The sequence below is a fragment of the Melanotaenia boesemani genome, chromosome 14, assembly GCF_017639745.1.
Source record: "Melanotaenia boesemani isolate fMelBoe1 chromosome 14, fMelBoe1.pri, whole genome shotgun sequence".
In the NCBI taxonomy this organism is placed as follows: Eukaryota; Metazoa; Chordata; class Actinopteri; order Atheriniformes; family Melanotaeniidae; genus Melanotaenia; species Melanotaenia boesemani.
The window spans coordinates 22,723,992-22,741,592 of NC_055695.1; the positions used below are offsets into that span (position 1 = coordinate 22,723,992).

At 38.5% G+C, this 17,601-nt stretch overlaps 1 protein-coding gene across 2 annotated transcripts; it reads right to left on the reverse strand.

Moving 5' to 3' along the window:
* Nucleotides 1–883: 883 nt before the first annotated feature.
* edem3 (ER degradation enhancer, mannosidase alpha-like 3) lies at nucleotides 884–17,362 on the reverse strand. 2 transcript variants are annotated; one of them, XM_042006256.1, is made up of 21 exons: nucleotides 16,166–17,362; nucleotides 16,015–16,060; nucleotides 15,369–15,469; nucleotides 14,615–14,654; nucleotides 14,276–14,388; nucleotides 13,947–14,100; nucleotides 13,375–13,509; nucleotides 8,266–8,371; nucleotides 7,925–8,022; nucleotides 7,207–7,332; nucleotides 7,033–7,116; nucleotides 6,130–6,213; nucleotides 5,712–5,836; nucleotides 5,402–5,573; nucleotides 5,165–5,310; nucleotides 4,852–4,996; nucleotides 4,509–4,700; nucleotides 4,056–4,221; nucleotides 3,459–3,644; nucleotides 3,021–3,068; nucleotides 884–2,100 (listed from the first exon to the last, which is right to left on the reverse strand). In XM_042006256.1, exons 1-21 carry the CDS (start codon nucleotides 16,252–16,254, stop codon nucleotides 1,721–1,723), a joined length of 2,736 nt encoding a protein of 911 aa, XP_041862190.1. In that variant the 5' UTR covers nucleotides 16,255–17,362; the 3' UTR covers nucleotides 884–1,720. The 2 variants fall into 2 exon arrangements, with proteins under 2 accessions (XP_041862190.1, XP_041862191.1); XM_042006257.1 differs by lacking the exon at nucleotides 3,021–3,068 and having other exon boundaries at nucleotides 16,166–17,361.
* Between the last annotated feature and the right edge of the window lie 239 nt (nucleotides 17,363–17,601).

Here is a 17,601-nt window from a genome sequence, read left to right on the forward strand (position 1 = left end):
TCACGCATAATTTGCTAATAGCATTTTTCCCTTTTTATGCAATTAAAATGCATTTTTAGATTAACAATTTTTAGCTGATAAAATCAAAGTCCCATGACTTTATTCTGCAACAAAGATTGCAGAATTATATGGTAGATTCCTGCATGAAAAAAATGATGTAAAGATTTGCAGCTAAACTGGCAAATAAAAAAAAAGTCCTCTATAATCTGATTACATATGTTTTATATTATCAGGCTACTTTTTTTTTGCTAATTTCTTGATAAAAGAGATGTAAACCCAACCATTACTGCCCAGGAATGACAGTATTTATTATTTATTTCTTGAGGTATTATTATGGAGCTGTGGAAAACTATATAGATATAATAGCAAATAACTCAAATAATGTACGTTTTTTTTCCTGTGTTCTTTTCACTTAACTGATTTTCAAATGAGTGATATAACTGTAATGTAGTGGTGGGAATGTACTATCATTATTCTCTGTTCCACATTTATCAATGTTATCTTGTTGATTAATGCTGCACTTGCTGTTGGTGAATAGCTTAAACAAGTAGAAGTAAATTTAGCTCCAAAAGCTGTGCTGTCATTAAGTAACATATTCCTATACAGTAATAATATGGTGCATACTGAGAATTTTCCAGTTACACATCTGTCATGTTGACTCAAGTGTCTTAATGTGGGTGTCTTCCCACTGTGCTGGAAAAGAGATGATTTCAAAATCTTTACCTTCCACTCAATATAACATATTTCCTTTTCCTTTACAAGTCCCCACCCATTTACCGTTTCCTCTGAAGACTTGCAGCTTTTCCATCATCATTTAGTTAATTTCCTTTTTATAAATTTAACAAGCCGTCCTGCAGGAATTTGAGTTGGAACATCCAAATAAAACTTTGAGTTTTTTTAATGTTATAAACCCAAATACTTAAGACAGTCTTCTCCCATACTCCCTTCTCAATCTTTATTGAATCTCATCCTGTTTATTCATTGGCTGGTTTCTGCTCCTTCCAGCCAGTCAACAAGTCCAGCATAATAAATAGATCATATAGCGCCCTCACGTGGCAGGCTGTGGGTGTGTAATACAGCCCACTACTCTGTGAGGGTGTGTCTGTCCCAATGTGGTCAACATATCTGGACAAATACATATTTACAAGTGATTCTCCAGAGTGATTAAGTCTGATTTTGAGTTCATCTAGCTTAAAGCCATAGAAAGACATTTTTACAAGCACCCCTCATATGTCCCAAGACCATCAAAACACAAATTTATCATTACAAATAATCTTCACATTTTAATAAAATCAGTTGGTCAATGGTTTAATGAGTGAGAAAGAAATAGTTGAACCAGCATTGATTGTTTGAGCTAAAGTCAGAAATGCACAGAGATTAAAACAGTATGAGAAGTAACTTGAACTGGTTACAAACAGGCTGGTCCAAGTCATTCAGTAAGGGTTGTTATGATCAGACAGAAACTGTATGATAGAGTGAGGTAATAACCCTGCTGTTTCATCCATCATCTACCAAAGAAGGACTCCCTTATGGTCCAGAGATAAAATATGCAGGCTGCCTTTGCAAGTGATACCTGTCACAGAGGACAAGAGAAGAGACCACGATTGCTTCCTCAGAGTTCATCAGATGGAGACTGGTGATGTGAAGATACACCTCCTCTAGATCCCTCCCCAAGATGTGGTAAACCCACAGTCACCGGGCATGAAGTGTCTCACTAATGTCAGAGCTCATCCTTCTCCATCTGCTGGAATGCCTCCAAGTCTTCCCGCCAATCAGCCAGCAGCTCATCCACTGACTGGCTGCTTGAGTCTGTGTTGCCTTCAGGCTCCTTCGTCTTCTCAGAGTCTCTCTTCTCTTTAGGCTGAACCAAATCAGGCTTTAGCTCTTTGGGACTATCTTCCTCTTGTAGCGGACTAACATCCTCTGCAGGACTAGTGTCCTCATCTACAGGACTGACTTCCTCCTGTGCAGGAGAAACTTCCTTAGGAGCCGATTCATCCAGCTCCACCGTGCTCATCTGCGACTGGCTGACAGGTTCGAATGAAGTGGGAGTCGTTGCTTCAGTTTGACAGTCCTCCTCCGCTTCTTGCGCATTCACACCTGAAAAGGAAGCAGGGGTGTGAGACTGAACAGCTTTACATAAAAATGTGCACAATGGACACACACACACACACACGGAGAACAATCTTTTCTTGCTTCTCAGCCAGTAATCTACACATGCCTCTTGTTAGCCATTCAAGTAAAAAATAGAACGGTTTTCATTGAAAGGGTGTCAACTATAACAGCATGGTGCCGAGTGAGTCATGTTTCCTACAGGATAAAGCCTTTCTCAAATTGCTGCAAAACAAACTGACAAAAGGAATCTGGCACAAAAAAACTGTACTGTGAATTGTGCACAGATCTGGCAGGAGAGAAAGCATATTTGATCCATTTCTAAAAATGAGTTAAGGCATGAGTTTGCGCTTTTTATTACACAACCAAGGGAATACATCCAGGGCTGCTATAATTATCACAGCAGCCTGTAGCTTCAAGACTTTCATAATTCATGCTCAGATGGGGTACTGGCTGTCTGGTCTCCATGCAGTAATGATGGCTTTAAGGTTACAGAAAATGGTCATTAATCAAAAGGGGTCTGTGGTCTAGCGCCTGCTGCAGTGAGAAGAGTTTAGAGCAGAGGGATTCCTCACAGCTGCAGCTGATCCTTAACCTCTGTTTAAGCTTCTTAGCATTATATATGAAAACCAAAAACCAAGTAAATACATGGTTGCATTGTTGTCCAATCCAGCACCATAAATACCAGTTTGCCCCTTGACAAAAAACAGAGTTGCGGTACCAAAAGCTTTTTTTGAGGGGAGGAAATGATAATGTGACTACATTAAGTTTTGCTAGTAAATTAAAAACAATCCTGTAATTAGAAGGAGGAGTGAGGAAGATGGATGCAGGATACAAATATTAGTGCAAAGACTAAGGCAAAGGAAGGATAACATTAAAGGGAGAAGGGAAAAGAAGAGAATACTTACTGCCCTCAATTAGGCTTCCTGGAAGAGGTTTACCTTTGAATATGGCTGCTGCTCATCCAAAGGGGACAGGGTTACAAAAAAAAAAGAAAAGAAAGAAAGAGAAACCAAGAAAGAGAGGAGAGAAAGGTATGGTTACAGGGAATAGAGGGATTTGGCAAATACGGAAAAAGGAAAAGTAGAAGGACGAAATGTTGATGAGGGTGAACACCTCCACTAAACCCCATTATAGCCACAGGTGGTGGTGGCTTCAAATAACGCCTGAATGAAAACACCCCATTTTTATTTTATGAAGCCAAGCACATAATGAGACCGAGTCAGTGGAAGAAGATATGAACACAAATGTGATCAGTCTTGTGAAGGGATATAAGCAAAGTAAGGAGAGGATCTCAGATCATCATTAGGTATGACGAGTGGTTGACAAAAGGAAAACCATCACACCTCTGTCTCTGGCTTTGTCGCTCAGCAGCACCTCCACCTCTCTGTACTCTTTCAACGACTCCAACAGGATGTTGCCCTCTTTGTGGAAGAGGAAGAGGAGTGGCAAGGTGATGTCGTCCGTGTTGCGGCCATCTCCGGCCATCTGAAACAGAGGAGCCGTGTCGCTGCTGCTGCCCTCATTATCATCTGGACCAGAGAGGAGAAATAAATCAATAAAACTTTGCGAAATATAACAATTTCACTTTGCATCAGAACTATTGCCTCATCTTAATTGTTTAATATCATTGCATTTTATAATATAACATTTAAAATACATTTAGCTTCTGCACAAATTTTTATAAAAAAGCTATGAAGTATTTGGCTGCTTAACAGTTCATTTCAAGGGAATGTATCATTTTAACAAAAGAAGTCATCCATATATAAATATTTTTACTCCAAATACTATAAGTCTGAGCTGTTCTAATTAATTACTCAGTCATCATTTAGCACACAGGACTCCGCTGGACTGCATAAATTCAATATAATCTAGTTATTGAACAATAATCTAGTCATTGAAAAGCCATCTTCCGGTTTGTGTCACTTGCTGTCCGCACTGACCGATGACTATGCCGCCGATGGCGCCAGCCTTCTGGATGTGCCTGGCCTTCTCTGCAAACATACACTGACCCCTCTGGAGCAGAGCGATGTGGCCCTGAACGTACTCAGCATTGGTGATCTCACTGCAGCCGCTGTAAGGTTCAGCCACAGTCACAAAGCCTCGTACCTGCATGAGGGGAGGAAAAAGGCAGAATTGGTGCCAAGAATGAAGGAATGCATCAGTTTTAAGATACACAGCACTGCAGTCTGATCCAACATGTTTGGTTCTGGTGCTTACACTGAGCAGGGCTATACGGTCATATTTTCTCTAGTCTAAGTGAAAAAAAATCCTATAGAGAAAGTTTCCTCTCAAAAGTACATGCGAAAAGTGTGTCTCTCTCAGAAAAACAAAACAGGAGGAGATCTAAGTGTTCATTTATATCTTTGGCAGAGTTAAAATAAAAACTGACTCACCCCTGTGGAACTTTTGGACAGGTCTGTACCAAACTGTGCCGGGCCTGCAGTCAGCACAACCCTGCCAAAGAATGGATGTGAGACGATCTGAATGGCTCTGGGAGGCAGCTGCTCTTTCTGCTGCTGGCTGGACAGCTCCATCATCTCCTGCATGAAACGCACGCCATCCTCTGCCGCCACCGCGCTCACTGCCTAGGTGTAGGTGTGACAGAGTGGGAGAGGAGAGAGCATTTTATAGGGGTGGAAGAAGACCAGAAATAACAGAAGTGGGACAAAACTGTATAGGCCAACTTGCCAGGAAGAAAAAGATGATTTCAGCCATGCATGTTGCTGCAGTGTTTACCTGTGTAGCATGCTGGACCAGCTGCACTCTACCATCTTTTAGGTGGATGAGACTGACTCCCATCCTCCTGAGCAGCTCCAGATGTTCAGGGTTGTTTGCCATAAAATCTTGAGCTCTTAGAGGAGGATGACCCATACCAGGTTCCCTGAGAGGAAAGACAAGGTGAATGTTAAATGTTCTGTCTGTTCCTATATAGCACATTTGGTTAGATTCTAATGAAAGCTAGAAGGGAACAAGATATAAGGACAACAGCTATTTCAAAAAACAGACAAATCAAGGTTTATAACGTGGTTAAACCTGTACGTTTACATACCTGTAAGGAATGGGACGTGGACAACTCTTGTCAACCGCACTACGAATTGGTTCTCTCAGGTTACGAGGGAAGGCAGGGTCAGGGAACAGGAGGCGAGTGTTAGGACACGTCCAGTCAAAGTTGGAGTCGTCCAGCTCCTCCTCAGACTAAAATGGAAGGACAGATTTAGTTGTTCCAAGAAACATGAATGCTTTGATCATATGAAATATAGGAGTTACAGTGAATCAAATATGTTACTGTTTTGTTTGAAGAAGAGGACAAGGAGAGGGGGACTGTGGAAAGAGACAGAGGCAGCAGGTGTGCCTCAGTCGTGAAGACGTAGTCTTCCACATCAAAAGAAAGCTCGTCAGCCTCAGCAAACAGCAGGAAGAGATATTTAAACATCTCAGCAAGGAAGAAGGAGTCCATTCTGCAAAAAAAGGAGACATGTCAAAACATGGAGCAAAATTACATATATATATTTTTCCTATAATTTACCACTTTGGGCATTTTACTGTTTAATTCATGTACATAAGTCTATATTTTTGTACAGTCTTTATACACGGACCGATCCTCGTGGCTCCCTGTGCGTACGTCTTTCATGGCAGCAAAGCCGCAGGGGACACGAGCAAAGCGATTGAGGTTCTCCATGATGCTGCGACCTGCTTCCAGGTAGTATGGGTCTCCTGTGGCCTGGGGGAAATAAGAGGGCAATGGTGTGATCATGAACAACAAAGAAAATGACAGTGGAGACCTGTCGCAATCAAATATTTCAAAACTATTTAAAAGATTTATCTTCTTATAATCAGATAATAACAAACCAGTATTTGTCTTTTGTATGAAGCTCAATTGCTGTTGAAACAAAGATTTCTTACAAACGGATGGAAGATGATTAAAATGAAAAACTTTTAAAAACTTTTAAAAACAAAGCAAGATGCAGACTTTGTCAAGACAATACAAATGATGTCTGCTTCTCGATAAATTACCTTATAAAGGAAATAGGTGCTCTCTGCAAACTCAGGCCTCAGGGGATGTTGAGCCCAGTGTACCCTGAAATCAGTAGTGAAGGCCTGAGGACAGATGAGAAGGACAAAAGGGTGAACACATCCATCCCAAGTGCTGCAACGGAAACTGACAGATGAAGCTTACATGCAACCGTGTCACATGAAATACAAGCTTGTTCATTTCCAAAGTTTTGGCTGGAAACACAAACCATATGTGGCATATCTGATTCTACAGTCAAGTAACAGAGTCAAAACTTTATGTTAAAACTATGCGAGAAGCGAGAACTTAGTTCTTGTTCTCAAGTTGGCAAGAACAAAAAAAAAAAAAAGTTTGTTTTAGTCCAGTCAATCCAGTCAATTCATACACCACGAAAAGCTTCATCCACAGCAGGATGGGGATTACTGCGGGGGGGGGGGGACGTCTGAGTTTTTATGTGCAATGAACAACTGGCTTGGTGATTTCATACTGAATGAGAAATTTCATCTGTGGCAGGGTGTGGTTGTGCATGCAGCGGTGCCGTGTCTTTATATACCACGTGTTGTATTCATTTTTGTGCTTTCTCACCACCTCGATCACCTGTTAAATAAAGCTATCTGTCCAGCCTTGCATCAGACGTGACAACTTTCCCCTTCATACTTTTCTGTGTTAACCGCACCCACCTCAAATGTCCAACCAATCACACGATACTTCTCGAAGTCCCATGAAAAGAAAGTTCTGCTCCAATAATGTGTCGACAACAAACCCCAAGATGTCCCCAACTATGTCCCCCAACCTTGAGGACAAGAAAAAGGTTCTCGCTTCTTGTGGAGTATGTAACAGACTTTAAGCTGCAGTGAAAGGCAAAGATTTTGTACTTTTAACTCACACACAGAAAGGCAGATTACCTCTGGGAGAAAGTTGTGCTTTTTAGTAACTTGGTACAACATCTCATGAGTCTCAATTGCAGGACGGATATCTCCTTTCAAAACCTGAAGAAACAATGTGTTAGAAGTTAATTAAATGGCAAAAGACTCCATCGAGGTAGCAAAAATGACTCAGATTAAATGATCCAATCCGACCTGGAGACCAGGAAAGAAAGCCAGGAGAGAATCCATCCAGGTGCGAGCAGGAAGCAGAGGTTTGTGGATGTGGACATCCAGCAGCAAAGGAGGCTGGCTAATATATTTCATTATCGATGCATAGTGCTAAACGAGACATAAACAGTGGGCAAAATGAGGATGTAACCATCTGGAGGTAAGGGTGGAATAAAAAACAACTAAATTAACATACATGATGTTTGATGCTTAACATAAATATATACTGATATGAGCCAGATGACTTAATGGCCCTGAAAACTTGACATCAAGTCTTAACAGTATTTCTTTACATTATTAATTATTCATGGTAAAGTAAGAAACAATCAATAAAAATATATTATTCATAAAGAGATTAACATCAGAAATCTGAGACGGTTTGATATATAATTTTGATATAAAATTGAAAACATTAGTAATTAAAATTTTCTCATTCTCTCAGTGAAAAGCAAATAAAGAAATTGAACAAAACTATTCTTAAACTAGCATAAATTTATATTTATGTACCATCCCATCGATCATAATAAGCAAATAAAGAAATAATCCTCGGAGGTCTTTAGCTAGGCTTCATTTTTAAAACTTAATAAAAGTTTATACATTTAACAGTATTTAAAACTGCTTTAATAAATGTAGGATGTTGTTGTGACAAATGCTATCATGCAGACAGAGAGCCGTGTGTATGTGTGTATGTGTGTGTCCTCACAATATTGAACCGCTGCAGAAACAGGTCATCTCCCAAGAGGATATAAGCCTTTAGCAGGTATTCATAGTACGAGTCAATTCCAGCTCCAACTCCACTATCTGGAAACAAACAAAATAATCTACAATCCATAATCCACTGCCTTACAGAACACAAACCAGAGGACAACGACAGTATGAATTCTGGTTGTACTCATCCACTCTGATGCGCTTCAAATTTTCCCATTTACTTCCTCTTGTACCAGCCACTAATCTAATGTCACTTCTACATCTATCCTGTTATTCCTTCACTCCCTCCACCTTTCTGCTACTCAATCACAACCACACCCCCTCATTCTCGCTCACCTCTTCTGACCCACTCTCCTGAGTGAATGTTGATGGTGGTTCCCACCAGATTGCTGTTTCTCTGCCGTTTCTCCCACAGAAAGTCCATGGCTCTACGGGCATGGTCCTGTGTGAGTGTGAAGACAGATGCATTATTGATTTAAAAAAGTAAAAATCAATCTGCTGTAGCTCTTCTCTGTTTAAATGATTACAGTATTGACTCTGTGCTTGTTCAGCAGTTTCCTGCTTCCAGGATTTTATCCACTCGTCTCAGACTCAAAGAGAAATACATAACCTTTTTCTTTTGCTTTTGACCCCAAAAGGCAGTTTGATTAAGAAGCCAATCATGTATTCTTATTTAAACTTCATTATTTAGCAATCAGTGCACATTTTAACCAAAGCACACTTTGGCAGGTTACAGTAAGAAAATGATAAATGTAGGATGGCGGAATTCCATTTAGCTGCTCCAGTGCAAGGGTCTTATAAAGTGCATGCTGTTTGACTTTCACATGAGTTAAACAGGAATAACTAGCATAAATAACAACATCATAGCTTTTGCTATTACAATATAACACATCAAAATGTTTGCTGTGAGAAAATTTGAATTTTTAATTTGAAATATAACTACAGCCACAACAAAACTAATTAAAAATTAGATAAAAATTGCAAAGTTTCCTAGTTAATATCAACAAATCTTTGCCTGTATCTATATGCCCACATGCCTCTGCGAAAGTTCCTTACATCTAATATGCCTTTTCTTTTATTCCTATGGCTTATATGAGTGTTCCTCTATTTAAGTGCTTTTGATTATTTTTATTTTATTTTAAGAATCACTGTTCAAAAACATATAAGGAACACATAATCATTAGCATGTAACTCAAAGTCAGCCACACTTCTGGGATATCAATTGATCCAGTTAGGAAGTACAACTAATTGTAAACCAATTTCACCTGCTGTCGTACCAATTAAACAGATTAGCAGGACAATCCCTACAAAGGAATGGTCCTGCAGGTGGTGGCCAAAGACAATTACCCTGTCTTTATCCTTTCTGGCTGAATTTTGGTCACGTTTGCATTTTGCCAGTGCCTTCACTACTAGAGGTAACATTAGACGGTGTCTGCAACCCACTGAAGTTGCTCAGATAGTGCAGCTCATCCGGGATGGCACATCAATGCACAAGAAGTGCAAGAAGGTTTGCTATGTCTCCCAGCAGTGTCGAGAGCATGTAGGAAATACTAGGAGACAGGCCACTATACCAGAAGAAGTGGAGGGGGCCAAAGGAGGACAACAACCCAGCAGCAGGGCTGCTATCTGCTCCTTTGAGCAAGGAAGAACTGGAAGAGCACTGCCAGAGCCCTGCAAAATTACCTCCAGCAGGAAACTAACGTGCATGTTTCTGCTCAGACTGTCAGATACAGGCACCATGAGGGTGGTATGAGGGCCCGACATACATAAGTGGAGCCTGTGTTTACAGCCCAGCATTGTGCAGACAGACTGGTATTTGCCAGAGAAAACAAGGATTGGCAGAATAGAATCAACCTGTTTCAAAATAATCCAGTTTCAAACAACAGTGCAGTTTAACCCCTAGATTTTTTACCACCTGATAGAAGTGGGGGGCTGGAAGACTTTGGGTACAACATTTTTCTGTTTACTGGGGAAATCAAACAGAATCCATTCGGTTTTATTATTATTTGGGTGGAGGACATTTTGAGAGAGCAAGTGTTTTATAGCCTTTAAACAGTTAAAGGAATTTGAACTGATTGGAGAATTGGGAGTGACTGGCAAATAGATTTGCAAGTCATCTGCATACAGATGAAAAGACAAGATTATGGCCTGCATAAAGGCAACATGTATAATGAGAAAAGCACAGGCCCCAGAATGGATCCCTGTGGCACACCAGAGGCCACTGGAGTTGAAGAGGAGGACAAGTCCCCCATAATGACAGAACAAGTCCTGTTCGATAAATAGGACTTAAACTAACTAATAAATATATTAATTTTCAATTTGTAATCAAGATTAAAATATGTACAAATAAATATTTGCATCACCATGGTTCAACTGTGCTAACGCCACACAGAAAGGCCCCACTTAATCACCAGGTTCAGTACAACAAAACTTCCTGTTGTGAGATAACTACTAACTGCTAACCACAGCACCACTGTGCCACCTAGAGGAGAAACATTGCCAGAATAACACTTCATCATTTATAAGGAAAGTGGCCAGTTGGAGTGTTTAACAAGCAACAAAAAGGAAAGCTTTAAAGAGTATGAATCCCTGACAAGCAACACAGTATAAAATTAAAATTATTCTGAGAACAAAACATTTTCTGTATAAAGCTGACACCCATCCAGACAGATTTCATAGTGTAATAGCTGCAATACAAGCAAGACAAACTCTCTAATTAATTCAGTTATAGGTGATGAAATACAATCTATATCCAGTGAAAGTTCCAGGTAAGAATTACACAGCTCAACTGTGATGTAGGACATTAAATGCATAGCCACCTTTTTACACCTTTTATTAATAATCTACCCACAGACAAATAACAACTTGACATTAATTCGAACATGTTAAGGTCGATCTTATTCTCGTTTCATACTATGTGTTTTACTTAGGTATGATGTGAACGATAATTTCTACTCTGTACATATGACACACACTTAGTTATGATTGTTGTCCTCACTGCAAGGTTGTCTCACTCTGACTCTGGATTATAAAGAACCAGGCAGTCTGAGCCAGATAGAAGAATGCTTAGATGATTATGTAATTACTGATAACCCTTTGTATGTATGCTGAGATCTTTATTTCTTGTGCTATAAATGTGACAGACTGAAGATACTTCAAGCCAGAAATGTTGCACTGCTTTCTGACATATTCGCTCTCTGGTAGATCAGTTTCATAGTAAAACCCAGTAAGACATTTTTTGACTTGAATCTTATTCATTAAGGCTTTACTTGGTAATAAAGAATTATTTACTCCACAAACAGCATCTGAAATTAGTCATACTTCATCTTAGGTCTTGTGGCAAATGTTGGAAGTAGGTTACAGAAGAGTTTCAGATTTCAACTTGGTCTGCAGCATACTAAGTTTGGTAACAGCTGGTCAGTGTAATCCATCCATCCAGAAACACACAACACGTCAATGTTGCTGCAGAACCGTAAATGAACTATTTTTGATCTGTCATGAGATTTATTAGTATGCTTTACCTTCTTTATCTGTAACCAGTGTGAAGGAATCAATAGTTAACAAAATAAGGGAAAACTGAATGGGATGTCAACATGTACAATAGTTGCTTGGTGGATACAGTATTCACATCTTATCACATGATAATAGGGTGGTTTCACAAAGCAAACATCTGCAACCTGATCCGAAAGAAACCTGACTTGTTTGTAGGGTGTGGTTGGCTGGTTCTGTCTGTACAAATATCTACAAGCCCAAATTCAGTTAAGTTGGGATGTGTGTGAAATGTAAATAAAAACCGAACACAATCCTTTTTTAGCCTATATTCAACTGAATACATTACAAATATATTTAATGTTTAAATTGATAAACCTTTAGTGGGTTTTTTTTTTTGTTTTTTTTTTTGCAAATATTCACTCATTTTGAATTTGATGCCTGCAAACAAGTTGGGACATAGGCAACACAAAACTGGGAAAGTTGAGGAATGCTCAAAAAAACACCTGTTTGGATCATTCCACGGATGAACAGGTGAATTAGAAAATGTCATGATTGGGTATAAAAAGAGCATCCTCGCACAGCTCAGTCATTGTATGGATGGGGCGAGGTTCACCACTTTTTGAACAACTCCATGAGCAAATAGTCCAACAGTTTAGGAACGTTTCTCATTGTAAATTGCAAAGAATTTAGGGATTTCATTATCTACAGTCCATAATACCATCAAAAGATTCAGAGAATCTGGAGAAATCCCTCCATGTAAGCAACAAGGCCAAAAACCAACACTAAATGCCTGTGACCTTCAATCCCTCAGGTGGCACTGCATTAAAAACAGACTTTATTGTGTAAAGGATGTTACTACATGGGCTCAGGAACACTTCAGAGAACCGTTATCAGTTCACGCAGTTTGTCGCTACATCTACAAGCACCAGTTAAAACTCTACCATGCAAAAATGAAAGTCATATATCAACAACACCCAGAAACGGCACTAGCTTCTCTGGGCCCGAAAAGTGTGGAAAAGTGTGCTGTGGTCTGACAAGCTCACATTTCAGATTGTTTTTGGAAATCATGGACGACATCTCCTCCAAACCAAAGAGGAAAAGGACTATCCGGATTGTTATCAGCGCAAAGTTCAAACGACAGTATCTGTGATGGTATAGGGGATGTGTTAATGCCCATGGCATGGTTCACTTGCTTGCTGTGACTTAATGATTAAAAAAATGTTTTGCAAATCATTGTATTTTGTTTTTATTTACATTTTACAAAATACCCCAACAATTGGAATTGGGGCTGTACGTTTTTCTAACTATTTTGCAGCTCTGTGAGGGTAGTGATGTCAGAATAAAACATTTAAGACACAAAAAAAGGTCAAAAAAAAAAAAAAAAAGTAACTAATCTAGCACTTTTGATTGATCTGAGGGATCCATTTTTCAAATAACAAAATAATATTGTTTAGGAGTATGGTAATGGCATATAAATATGTTATGATAGAACAGAATAATCCATCACCTGAATGTTTTAAGAGGTGGTAGAAAAAGAAGGTTACTGTTATTCATATGGAGAAAATGTGTTTCAATGAGGAAATGTAGATGTAAATTAAAGAAAATTGGGGTCTGCTACAATATGTTTGTTGGCCAACTGATTGATTATTTAGAGTATTTCCTGTCATTCTTCTTTTTTTGCCATTGTTTTTTAGATGATTTGTATTTTTATTGCTAATATGCTGGAATTTTTGGAATTATACAAAATGAACTCTATGCTTTTTTTTATGTGGCTGCTTCATTTAAAATAGAAACTACTCTGTTTAGTACATTGAAGCAGTTGCTCTCATAAATAACTGGTTAAAGACTACATTTAACAAGGAGCTAGGGTGCACACAGCTGTTCATTTAAATAGGTTATGCAAAATGCTTTACTGCATGTAAATGTACATGACAGGATCAGAATAAAGGATACCTCAAACACAGGGTCCCCAGTAAAGCGACTTAACGCAGCAAACTCCAGGATGATGGTTCCTGCACATGCTGTACAGGTGTCTGTTTCTGTGCCTGTTCGAGTCTCAGGACCCCTGACACCATATTTCAAGTTTACCTTAAAAAAAAAAAAAAAAAAAAAAAAAAAAAAAGTATTAAACATCTGTTTGGAGAGTCACATTTGATTTGTAAGTCATTCTGTATGGAAACAACTCAGCCATTAATAATAATAATAATAATAACAGCTGCACGTAACAGCTGTGAGCAGAGCAGTGAAGCAGAACATGAAAATATTTAGTCATGATCTGAGACAATTGTACAAGAAAATGTAGATAACAATTTGCCATGCTGAAAACATTTATTCCTAGTACAATAACAGTATTATTTATTATTTTACAACTGGCAAATGTTTTCAGTTATTCCTCTAATTAAAAGCTGCTTCTACAGCTGTGGGAGCAATTTTGATCCTACAATCAGGACAACACCTTTTTATGCCCTTTAAAATAAATAAATAAATAAATAAAAAAACTTTTGTATCCCAAAGTGTAAAATTACCCTGGGATACGGCAGGCCACTGCTGGTGTTAAAGGCTGGCAGAAGTCGGAGCCCGATGTCTTTAGCCATGTGTAGAAGCTCATCCTGGTACCACTGCATATGCTGCCCTCCGTCCTTCAGCATCACAGCCATGGAGTGACCTCCCAGCAAACCTCTGAACACACCCAAAAACAAAATTAAGTACAATATAATTCACTAACCTCTTCTGTCTTTGGTCCATTTGTCATAAAAGATGTTGTACTTTCATATACTGTATGTAAGAAACGATACTTTAGTTGTTTTTTTGTTATTCTTTTTGACTAAATGTTAACAGTCCAGCCCAGTCTCACCCAAGGACTCGAATGTTGGTTTCAAAGACCGACACCACAATGTCATTGTCCAGCCGCACATCTGACAGGACTCTCCTCACTGCAGCCTCAAACTCTGTCGTCTTATTTAAAAGCTGGCAGGCAAAAAGAAGCAAAGAGGGCTCAGTTATACAGGCTTTCATTTAATTAAAGACCTTGTTGGGTTTTAGTCACATTACACTTTACATTTCACAGTATTAATAGAAATTATTATGCAAAATTCATTCGATCATGTTCCTAGGCATCATGTAGATGACGTTCATTTAATTATCCTTACTAAGAGAAAACCAAATATAAAGAGTAAATAGAAACCATACTCACCACCAAAGTGTCAAGGGTGTCAATGAGGGTCAGAGAAAACCTGGTACAGAGAAACAGAAATTGTTAAAAGGACTGTCAAATCAAAAAAAAACAACATTCATGTTCATGCTGATCATTAAAGTTTATCAAAAAAAGAATTAAAGTTGAAGTTCAGATTGATTTCAGAGCTGTACAAATGAAAACCAACGACAGAAAGCAGCCTTCCAAACAGATCCGACTCCGAATCTCATGGCCAAACAAGATTTAGACAAAACAATTTTTGTTTTTATCTAAAACAGGGTAGATTATTGCAAATGTTTACAAGCTTTCCCAAAAGGTCTTTACTAATGTAAAATGCTGATTGGCTCCATTGAGCAAGAGGACTGACACTTCACTGCTGTTCTTAAATCTTTACTCTGCAATGAAGGTGTTCCTACCAGTTTGTTCACTTTGGACCAAAGCACAAGTCTGACTTATTTAAAGAGCATAAAAAGAGGACATCTTTTAGATGTTTATGTAAAAAAAATCATATATATCAAATAAAGCTAAGACAAAATAATGGGAAAATCAAAGAACAAATTTTATACTAATTAAATATGTTTTTTCTGTTATCCATTTAGCATATGATGATATTACAACATCTTAAACTCTGCATTTGAATCACTGGCACATGTACATACACACTTACATTCTGTGTGATGTTTCCATGATTTCCAATAATATGCTAGATGTCATTTAAAAAAAAAAAAAAAACATTATGCAATGCACCACTTACTTTCCAAGAGCATCGTCAACGTCTCCTCGACTGGGTTCTAGTCCACGCACTCTCCCTCTACACGTGAGAGGCATCAGCTCATCTGCTGGATATGCATGGTCCTGGATGCAGACAAACACACTTCTGACACACAATGCCTTCAAGTTTTGTGTCTTTCACATATGAGTCCCTCAAGCTGATAAAAACTTGTGATTTTAAAATGACACAAAAACCAAACAAATCAAAAGTTTAGCATCATAAAAAACTGCTCAAATACATTTGACATATATATATATATATATATATATATATATATATATATATATATATATATATATATATATATATATATATATATATTATATGATGATCAACTTGTACTTGTCACTATGTTTAACAGAAATAATGTTAGCTTTAAGTGAGTAAATCACAAGTTTAAAAATGACAATATCATATCAGTTCAAAGGATAGTGATTCAATATTCAGTATTTTCTGTTTGGATCAGCGCTATTGGATCACTAGTCACTGACTGTATTGACATAGATCTGTGTATTTTTAAACCCCTACTGAACACGGATAAGTATCTCAATTTTCATGAAAAACATACAAATAAGAAAAAGCAGCTCTGTAAACCTGGAACATCATTCAGTAAAGATGGAGTTCTTACCATATAATTCTGATAGGCATGGTCAAACATCTCAACCACTTGGTTCCTTTGATGAAGGCACAGCATGGACACAAATCAGCACACATAAGATCTATCCAGGGTTACAAAACTGTTATCACATTACTATGTGTGTGTTTTCTTTTAAACTCACCTCAACCTGTTCTTCTCCTCCCGGGACATGGCCTGTCCAAGGCTGCATAAAGCTCCAAACAGCAATAATGAGTAAAAGACTGGAGGCATTGTGGGTTTTTGGGAAAGATCGCAGCAACGTACATACAACTACAGTTCAGCTTCCAGTCCGTCACTGCAGATGTTCCCACTGCCCTAACAAAACAGCTCAGACTTGCAAAAAAGCCAAGCAAACATGAACAGACACCATTCCTACTATCTATACCTCTGAGATCATTTTTAATCACTGTTATGGCTTTGGCCAGTAGGCACTAGCTAATGATCTATAATTTGTTAAGTTTGTTGTCCAACACGCAACCTGTCTTCCGCTGAAACAAGACGGTGTCAAAAAGTGACTTATCCTCTTGTGTGCCCACACAGCTAAAAGTGCAACCAAATAGTTTGAAGGAATGTTGTTGCTTCAAGCAACCAGATAGCTAACAGTACCTGGCAGAGATGTTCAAAGTATTAGATAAAGTGCTAACTGTTCCACGTATTGTGATCACGTCAGCGTTTCACACCTGTTTACCTTTCCTGGCTAGCACCTGATCCCATGCGGCAAGTTGACATGCAAAACACTTACTGCCCTCAAGCAGGCCCGCTGAGTCAAATTAATCTGAATATGTAAATCACAAAATTGTATTCAAGATATCGTTTTCAAGGATCGGGGAGCTCGTCTTTTCAAAGCCAACGTACATGATTACGACTTACTATCAACACAATATACATCGCTAAGTGTCCATATCTTGTTTTTCTTGGTCATTTTCTTTACTTACATCAAACAGCCAATTTTTATAAGAAATAAAAATAAAATAACTACTAAACAGAACCTTCTATATGTACTACCCACCGATGTCACTTTCTAAGCCTTTTTAGAAAATAGTTAATCATTTCCTCCTCCTGACGGATCTCTTTCGTCAGCTAGTTAGACAAGCACCCAAGCACTTGTCAGGGCTTAATTAGCCAACTATGCTAACTAGCCCGGTTAGTGACAACGGGCAAACCAGGAATACAAAACAAGTCGAAAACAACTGTCTCCATAGCTGAACAGAATACCTGACTGGACCAACTTTTCTGTCCTTTAGGTTATATAATTAATAACATCGCCGTAAATTGCTGTTTCGCCGAAAGGCTAGCGGTCTTACTAACCGGATACGACTTCGATGTAAACGTAACAACATCCGCTTCCTGAGAGTTGGGTATTTCACCCTGATTTGGACTTCTCAGGCAACATTTTCATTAGCTGTAACCATAAAATTTCTACAAAGCATGAAAATCATCTACCCAAAGTAGGACTTTAAATTGTTTAACTACGGAATTGCGTAACTTATCTTAAATAAAGGTCTACAGACTAAGCGGAAGAGTTACCAGAAAGTCTATAATCAGGGTTCAAATAAAAATTGAAATTTCAGTCACATT